At 39.9% G+C, this 9,667-nt stretch overlaps 1 protein-coding gene across 1 annotated transcript; it reads left to right on the plus strand.

The window, feature by feature from the left end:
- Window positions 1-3,284: 3,284 nt before the first annotated feature.
- Window positions 3,285-6,322, plus strand: LOC103707883 (L-ascorbate oxidase-like). Its single transcript, XM_008792580.4, has 5 exons — window positions 3,285-3,647; window positions 4,153-4,245; window positions 4,347-4,559; window positions 4,865-5,038; window positions 5,296-6,322. The coding sequence occupies exons 1-5, from the start codon at window positions 3,360-3,362 to the stop codon at window positions 6,247-6,249; spliced, it is 1,722 nt and encodes a 573-aa protein (XP_008790802.2). The 5' UTR covers window positions 3,285-3,359; the 3' UTR covers window positions 6,250-6,322.
- Window positions 6,323-9,667: the final 3,345 nt, after the last annotated feature.

Below are 9,667 nucleotides of genomic sequence, written 5' to 3' on the forward strand. Positions count from 1 at the left end.
TATTTTCTAAATTAAAAAATTAATAATTATGTATAATTATTTTAAGAGCAATGTTTAAAATTGATGTTGCACACGTAATATTTTCTAGGCTAATCAAATTGACGTATAAAACATGTATGCCTAATAATTATCTGTTTTGTCAACTAAGAACATTATTTTTTTTTTAAGGGTGGATGGGGTACAATGGAAGACCAAGCAAAAGGAAAAATTACTATAGAAGAAAGAATAGGAGGAGTGAAAGCATTAGCCATGGCGCGAGATGCGAGTCCGTGCTGTTATACTTGAGGGCGATTCGGCTATAGTTATTGGTTGGATTCAGGAGTATGGGGGGTGGGCGTGTGCCACCCGCTGCAAAAAACCATCCAGGCATGATCAGTGGCGGGATGGCCTTGCAGACAAAGCACGTGTATCGTGAGGCCAATGGGGCAACAGATTAAGTAGTCTCATATGTGACTAACCATTTCGGGGAGACCCTATGGCTAGGAAAGAAGGAATTATCCGGTGCACTCTGGAACTTATTATCTTTTGATTTTTTTGGATATATTTATACCCGACATGTATAATACATCCGCTTCAGCCAAAAAAAAAAAACGCCAGCAGCATCCATTTGGAAGAATCATCTTGGAAATCATTTGCAGCAGATTGTCTACGAGCCAATCTGCAACCCGATTTGCCTCTTATGTTGAACTGTAAAATCATCAAAGGTTGAAATCTGGTGATGAGCAATGTTCCTCGAGGAAAGCAGCCTTTGGCGACAACACTTCAAGGTCACGCAAGTCGCTGACATGCAAGGAACCATCATTCCCTCGGTTACGGCGAGTGGGAGGGTTTGTGTTTGGCTGCTTTCAGAATTGAGTTGCCTTAAATATTTCTTATTTTCAAATGGATAAATAAAAAAAAGCAAGGCCTGCTTTTCTAAAAGATACGCTACCACGGAAGAAAAGATCGATTTCTTGCTTTCTGGAGCTAAGTAATCGGACTAATGTTTTGTTATTACCAAACCGTGTTGTGTGGCACGAAGGGTATAGGCTTTCTTTCTTTGTTAGTTCGCATGCTTGACATTATTGCAGTGGGAACGGGTAAGACCGCAAAAAATAATCAGTGGCCGGCACCAAGAACAGATACACGCAAACACGCATAAAGGGAAAAAAATACTTTATTCACTTGCTGAGAAACTTCTCCATCCTCGTGTCTCCACCACCGTGACGGAAACAGGCCAAATTTGATGTACATTTGTCCAATTATTTTTCAAAATGTGACCTTTCATTTTAGCTTCTAGATGGGATACAATTCTAGTGATATTAGTTTAAATTCTTATGCTTCCATTGATAGGTCACTGCAAATCTATTTTCGTGAGGAACCATGCAGGTGCATATTTAGTCTTACGTCAACTATGCACTAGGTAAATCTTGGGTAGAGCTAAATAATCCAAGTAATTCTGTGTTATTATAAATGATATTAAAGCGGATCTGGTCCATAGCCCATATGGATTATGGGACATTGTGACACGGATCCTTAAAAATAACTATGGGTCAATCATAATGCCTATGATTAGATTTGAATAGATTTGGACCCTTAGCTTGGCGAGTATGTTAGGACTTAAATGGAAAGAGTATGTGATCGAGGACTCGTATGAACATATATTTAGTCTCATATCGGTTATGCACTGGATAGATTTTAGATAATTATATTAGGCCTAGAAACCCAAATAAGACCATCTGACTAGCTTTTTTGGATGAGATCTTGTGTTGTTACAATTTCTTTATCATAATATTCAGGCCTAGCAATTGTTTAGGCTCTCAATTTACAACAATATCTTTGATAATAATCAACTAATATAATTAACTTATATTCAGGCCTAGCAATTGTTTAGGCCTAGCAATTGTTATCATTAATTTTTGTTTTTTTTCCAATCCATGAGCTTTGAATCCATCTGCTACATATACCCATCTCATCTAACTCCCAGGCAAGCTAGATCTCATGAAACTAGGAGTTTATGAATCAAGGATTGAAATCAGGGATGTTGTCAGTTGAACTAAACCCAAATGTCCAAAGAATGTAACAACTCAGGACCTCACTCAAAATGGCTAGCCGAAAGATATTTTTTGATTTCTTAGTCTTGTATAAATACCTAATGTTCTCTCCGACGAATAATCGATGTGGGACTAAACACATGTCCGTATGGGTCTTCACATACTCTCCCTGTTTAAGCACCGACATTCTCGTCAGGCTAAGGGTCCAAATCCCTTCAAATCTAATCACAAGCACCACGATCGGCCCGTGGTTAGTCTTAATGAACATGTGCTGCAGTGTCTGCTAGTCCACATGGGCTATGAGTCGAGTCTGCTCGATACCATTCATAAAAATCTAGGACCTCACCCAAAATGGCAAATTGGGAGGTATTTTTTGGATTTCTTTGTCCTGTATAACTATCCTAGATCTTTCCAGCATAATCGATATAGGATTAAACATACGTCCGTACGGGTCCTCACAAGAGATGACATCTCGGTTTGGTTGATATCTGTGCTGGGTCATCAACAACTCTAGTAGCTCCTCTTCCTTTCTTTTATAGGTTCATTAGGTCCCCTATCCTTTAGAACTTTGAAGATCAGCTTTGATAGCTCCCTCAGAAGTAATCAAGGTGCTATTGGATTTCTCATTCGAGATCATTATGGCCACTTTATCTTTGGTGGTACTAGGCGATTTCAGCTATTTCTATTTTTATGACTGATTTAAGAGCCTCGTAGAAAGGGTTTAGAGCAACAATTTTTACTCTTAAACAATTCCTGCACCATCAAGTTCTGTTCTTTTTTATATCCTCCATCTTTCTGCATCTTTGAATTTCTCCACTGCTAATCATATGTTTAGAAAGGCTAATTATTCTGCGCATTAGCTGGCAAGTAGAGATTTCAATTATAATATTTTCTCAAATTGATTGTATGGGACTTTCATTTTTGCAGCCTGGTTTTCCGTTTTACCCAGAAAAAAAACAAAGAGCCTTATTTAAAAAACAAATGTATAGCCTTTTTGGCGCACCCGGTGCCCCCTAGTAAACCATGTTTTCCATAAGAAACTTCTTAATTGAAATTTTGATGAGCATTCATTAGAAATTTCGCTGTAGCCACCAACTACGACCTGTTCTTTCTTTTGACCAAGATTTTTTTTTTTTTTTTTTGAGAGAGAGACTGGGGCATGGTCCAATCCATTTCATTAGCAAAATGCCATTGACCGAGGTTATAAAAAGCCAAATGCCTTCTTAGATTGCTACTTAGTAGTTTCAGATCCCCTCGATAGATCCGCAAAACTTTTGGGGTGACAGGAGCGCTACTTGGAGCCGGAGGGAAGACTCTTGGTCGAAGATGGACTTGTGGCCCGGCGGCGTTGGGTTGGCAGCTAAGCTAACGCTGTTGTTTCTCATCATCATCTCTGCGACCACTGGCTCTGTTCGAGCTAAAATCCACTATCAAAAATGGGAGGTGGCATACCAGTTCAAGTCCCCAGATTGCTTCCAGAAGTTGGCAATCACCATCAATGGGAGAACACCCGGCCCAACCATCATTGCCGGGCAGGGAGACACTGTGGTCATCGATGTCAAGAATGCGTTGTTCACTGAGAACTTAGCCATTCACTGGCATGGGATTAGGCAGGTACTGATACAAACCTAGAAGCAAGTTTGCAGACTTATGATATCTGACCTCTACTAACTTCTTACCTTTATTTCCATTTTAATCATAGACAACATAAATAAGTTTTCATGCGAGAGACCACATAAATATGTTGGTCCTTTGTTCCCCTTGTGTTCCTCTTCTTGCTTCTAGCTCACAGGGAGCAGGATTGGTGATATCGCCCTGTGGGTGGGGCCAAATCTTTTCTCAACACTACTCTCATACCTATCTTTGCTCTCTCTCTCTGTGTTTTATTAGATTTCCTAACTAACAGTGGAAGCACCACGTAGTCAAATTATCTGCATCAAATACTTGGAAAATAAGACCTGGACTTCTTAACTTTTTATTTCATTTCGAAACAGAAACACCATAGAAGTTATTAGTTATTATTATTTTTTGATCTTCCTCCTACTCCTAGCCCTCTGGAGATAGGAATGGAAATTACCAACATTTCTATTGCTATAATAATCATTGCTTTGTTTTGTAGATTGGCACTCCATGGTTTGATGGCACAGAGGGGGTGACACAGTGTCCGGTTGAGCCAGGGGATACTTTTACTTACAGATTTGTTGTTGATCGAGTAAGTTTTGGGAGTTGAAACTAAATTCAATGGAAATATACTTCTGTATAGATGTTAAGAGGCCATTGGATTAACTCATCCGTCTTTTGCTGAAATCTCAGCCGGGAACTTACTTGTACCATGCACACTATGAGATGCAAAGGTCTGCGGGACTCTACGGTCTTATTCGAGTTCTGCCCCCAGCCGGTGTGGTCGAACCGTTCATCTACGACTATGACCGGGGCATCATCCTTAATGACTGGTGGCACCAGAACACCTATGAACAGGCTGTTGGCCTGAACTCCAAAAACTTCACTTGGGTTGGAGAGCCTAAGGTATGGTGCAAAGAAATCTTAATTTTATAAGAAACTTTTGCGTTCCAACGTGTTGGAAAAACGTTTCTACAATTCAGAAAAAATGATACTTCTAAGTGGATGCAATTGATTATTCATACTCCCAGTAGAATTTTCAGACCATGACCTTTCAGCCTTCCTCCTGTACTAAGATTTCTATCTTTAACTCGTCTTTCCTGACGGATTTTTTTCCCTCGCCAAGATTTTTTCGTCCAACAGAAATTGGAACAGTACTTTCTTAGAGCCCTCTGAAGGTTGTACTAAGTGGGGTCTTCTTAATCTTGCAGTCACTTTTGATCAATGGAAGGGGGAAATTCAACTGCTCCAACGCAGGAAGCGGGGTATGCAATGCAACCAATCCCGAGTGCTCGCCTTATGTGTTAACAGTCATCCCGGGCAAAACATACCGCCTTCGGATTGCAAGCATCACCTCTCTTTCGGCTCTAAATTTTGAAGTTGAGGTAATATCACCAACACTTTTCTTTAAAAAAAAAATCTTTAATCCAAATTATATTATTTGAACATAAAAATAGAATCGCTATAAGCTAACTTTTTCCTACTTTGTCAACATCTGATAAGAAAGAATAAACAGTGTTAAAGTCTGTTAGGTTGAAGCTCTATGGCTAGGTCGAAAAGATTCAAGCATAATATCAATGTCAGCACTTATAGTAGACTCAACCCTTAACCAATGCTAATATTGTCGTTATGATTATGCCAGGGACACAATTTGACAGTTGTCGAAGCAGATGGTCACTACGTGAAGCCTTTCGTGGTGAAGAACCTAAACATTTACTCAGGTGAGACCTACTCTATGCTTTTGAAGGCTGACCAAGACTCCTCCCACAACTACTGGGTTGCTATCAATGTGGTTAGCCGGGAACCAGGCACTCCCACCGGCACTGCCATCCTCAATTACTACCCAAACCATCCTAGAAGGCTCCCTCCGACCGTCCCGCCGACCGGTCCCCTTTGGAATGATACTATGTACAGATTCAATCAAAGTGTCGCCATCCGATCGCATCCTGATTACATCCAGCCTCCTCCGAAGACTTCCGACCGCATGATCATATTACTGAACACCCAAAATTTGATTGATGGCTATGTCAAGTGGTCTGTGAATAATGTATCGTTGAATTTACCCCAGACACCATACCTCATCGCCCTCAGGGAGAGGATGCTCCATGCCTTTGATCAAAAACCAGCGCCAGAGACTTATGACTACAACAATTATGACATTTATGACGTTCAGAAGAATCTAAATGCAAAGGCAAGCACTTCGATCCACCGGTTGGTATTCAATTCAACGGTGGATGTGATCTTACAGAATGCAAACACGAAGAACAAGAACAATAGTGAGACACACCCATGGCATCTGCATGGGCATGACTTCTGGGTGTTGGGCTATGGAATGGGGAAGTTTGATCCGGAGACTGATCCAAAGAGGTACAATTTGGTGGACCCAATTATGAAGAACACAGTGGCAGTGCAACCCTATGGGTGGACAGCTCTGAGGTTTCGGGCCGATAACCCTGGAGTGTGGGCTTTCCACTGTCACATTGAGTCGCATTTCTTCATGGGCATGGGGGTTGTGTTTGAAGAGGGTGTGGACAAGCTTGGGAAGCTGCCCACAGCCATCATGGGCTGTGGTGATTCCAAACATGTAAAGCCTTAAGGGATTTGTAGGCTAGACAAATCCCCTAAGGGATCTATTCTTTGAATCGAAAGACAATAATTAAAATTATTAATCATTACACCAAGATGAATACTTTACCATCTCCAATAAAACCATAGAGCATATATCTTGATGGAATTTCTTGTAAATCTTTGAACCAGATTATTAGATTTTTGTGAGTTAAATATTGATAAATCAAGGCCATGAGTACATTATGGATTTTGTATCACCATAGAAGAAATGCTAGTGGGATTTCATGAGAGGCCCAAATAAGTTTAATATAAAATAAAAGATTCGAGATGGTAGAATATGCTCATGAGTAAGTTAATCCGGAATCTTTTAATTCATCGGAGCATAGAATTGATATTCTTAAAAGAGAAGTCAATATCAAATTGTTTGTTGTCAAGGGAATCTAGAGTTGGCTTAGTTTACATTGGATCTAGAATATGATTGCTTGATCATACAATGTTACAAATATGGCAATTATCTCGAGGGTTAATCTTGATCTATTATGCTCAGAAAGAGGATAAAATTTTTGCTTAGATATTATTAGAAAAAAATGATGATGATCTAGGATCATTAAAAAAATTTGGAGAATATTGATCAGAGTTGCGCCGCGAAAGTATGGTGGACTGAGTCATTTTAAACTGGTCAAAAAATATTGACTGTGTTTTGATAACAAGTCATGATGAAAGATTAGACAGTTCAATAAATAAGGTTTTTGTTAATAAGGGAAGATCAAGTTAATCATGATAAAACTTTGTTCTCTCTCTGATAGATTCTTCTATTATTGGTATGCTAAGAAAAAAAATTTAAGTATATCATGACCAGGGTTAGTTAATTATTGATCAAAAATAGTCTAATTTGTTAAGTATCTAAATAAATCATGCAACATTTGCTCCCTCTTTATGATTTATAAATTTAAGTTAAATTTTAAGCCTTGTGACATATGGAATCATGGTATTAATACTTTGCCTTCTCAAACTTTCTCTTGTAATTTCATGTCAATCATTTTTGAGATAGACCGTTGTTGTCTGATGACCATCATTGCATGTTCACTTTGTGAATCATATTCCTAACCAAATAATGATTTGATTTTAAGGTTGATCATTATCTTTTGTGGGATCAACTCTCTACCATAATATGTGTATTGAATCCGTTAAATTTCAAGTTCTATCTAAACACAACTAATTCTAATTGATCCTGTTTTGAATTGATCCCAATTCGATCTGAAGTGAACTTGCATCAAGATGATAATTTCAATCTTCGATTTTAGTTAGTCACTTATCTAGTGCTAATCCTGCTAGTTTATATGAAACTTTTAACAATTGATCCAAAGTTATCTATCACATTGATTTTTATCGAGAAATGAAATATAGGATTTATGTTACTCAATGGGTTGAGCATCTATAAATTTGGAAGGCCTACATTTTCAAATTTTGAGGACGAAATTTTCTTAAGGATGAAAGAATGTAAGACCAGGCACTGGGCCATATTGGACTGAAGTTAGCAGGGCCTGCCGACTTCAGTCCAATTTGGATAGCAGCGGGATCGCGATCCCCTGCTCCGCCTTCTTTGGGCAAGATGGGAATGGGGGTGCCACGGCAGTTCCGTGGCAGCCCCGCGACCACTTGAACGGCCGCCAATTCTAATCAACCGTCGCGAGAATCGTGGCAGCGAGCGAGCCGACCTCCCCTTGGGAAATCCACTATAAAAGCCCCTTTTCCTCTGCCATTTACCCACCGTCGAACCTCTCCTCTTTGCTCCTTCTTCGGTGGCCGGCATGCCACCCCGGCCGAGCGCCATCCAAGGGTTTTTTCTCGGCCGCCTCTAGATCTATTTGAGCACCGCCGCCTGATCCTTGTGTGCATAGCAGACAATATAGATGTGTGTTTTTTTGTATGTGCGCCTCTGTGTGCGTGCGTGTGGGGAGGGAGAGAGAGAGAGAGAGAGAGAGAGAGAGAGATTTCCTTACGGTCCAGAATTCTTCCATCCATTGATGAACACTTCATTCATACTATTCCTATGTACTGCAGCAGATGCATAACACAGTATAAAGTACAGCTTTGTACTGCCGCCTAACGCTGTGCTATCCCTGTATGCAGCTTTGTACTGCCGCCTAACCCTGTGCTATCCCAATCCACTCCACACGGAGAATGGATGTGAGCCTGGCTTTGCTATAATTACCATACAAAAATCATCACCACACCAGCAAAACTGCAAAAGCTACAATGGGCATTTAGAATGGACGTGAATGGATCTGATCACACCCATGAAAAGGAGTCAAGCTCAAACAAGTCAATTTAGGCTTTATTAGGCTTGTTGATTCACATAAGCTTCTTGCAAGACACAATACAAACCATGGTTTTCAACGGTAGCATGGGAATTAAGAAATTTGAGTCCTTGTTGAATACCATGGGATGTGGTTGATCGTTTTGCTGCTGTTTGATAAAGTAATTGTACTAATTTGCCCCATGATTCTCTGCAGTACGTGATTTCCACCGTAGAATGTTGTACCACGCTGCTATCAGAAAATAGGCAGCTATCAACAACGATACATTATATATGGCATGTAAAGCTGTCTTATATGATAATAGCCATCCATTTTTTTGATGATGGCCATCGAGCATGACATACAGTGTAATCCGTGCACTACAAAGAATCTATGTTCTATTAATTTTGTGGCCACGAGAAAAATTAGTACCTCTCTTCTTTGAGCAAAGTCGCAGTGGACTCGATAATTTATATCTCTAGCCATTATAATATGAGATTTTATTTTCATATTGGTTTTGGGTGTCTAGTGTACGTAGGAGTGGTGCCCATAACGCGTGCCTGAGAATTGTGACAGATTGCTGGTTTGAATTTTATGTTCCTAGCTTCTTTCGTATACTCTTTAGAAAACCAGCCAACAAACAAAGAATTACAAGGAACCTCTCTACTTTCTAGATAATAATCATGAGAATAATATGAAGTTACCGTGATTATAGACTGAGTATTATCATATTCTAAGTGACAGGAAGAACACAAATCCTCAAAAACCTCACCCAAAATCACTCGAGCGGCTTTCAGGTTTTCTTAGATTCTGTTGTCGCTAAATCCGGACCGAGGTCAGATTGCAACTTGGATGATCCTGAGGTCAATGAAAACCAAGTTGAACCGACTGGCTGAGGTGGGGATAGCTGGTTTTCTCTGGGGATGGCCTGCAAAAAGTCTACTTACCGAAGAGTTTTCGGCGGAGACAATCTGATGCCTAAGTTAGGATAGAGAAGCAATAGTATGGAAGGGAGAGATTTCCGTAGAGTCGAGTTTTTTGTGAATGATATCGCATATCTGAGATCCCCCGAAATATCCCTTTATATGAGAGAGTATATTTTGTCATTTATCTGAGTTGATGTGACGTGCATCAGTCGCCAGGCAA

Source organism: Phoenix dactylifera, chromosome 15, assembly GCF_009389715.1.
Source record: "Phoenix dactylifera cultivar Barhee BC4 chromosome 15, palm_55x_up_171113_PBpolish2nd_filt_p, whole genome shotgun sequence".
In the NCBI taxonomy this organism is placed as follows: domain Eukaryota; kingdom Viridiplantae; phylum Streptophyta; class Magnoliopsida; order Arecales; family Arecaceae; genus Phoenix; species Phoenix dactylifera.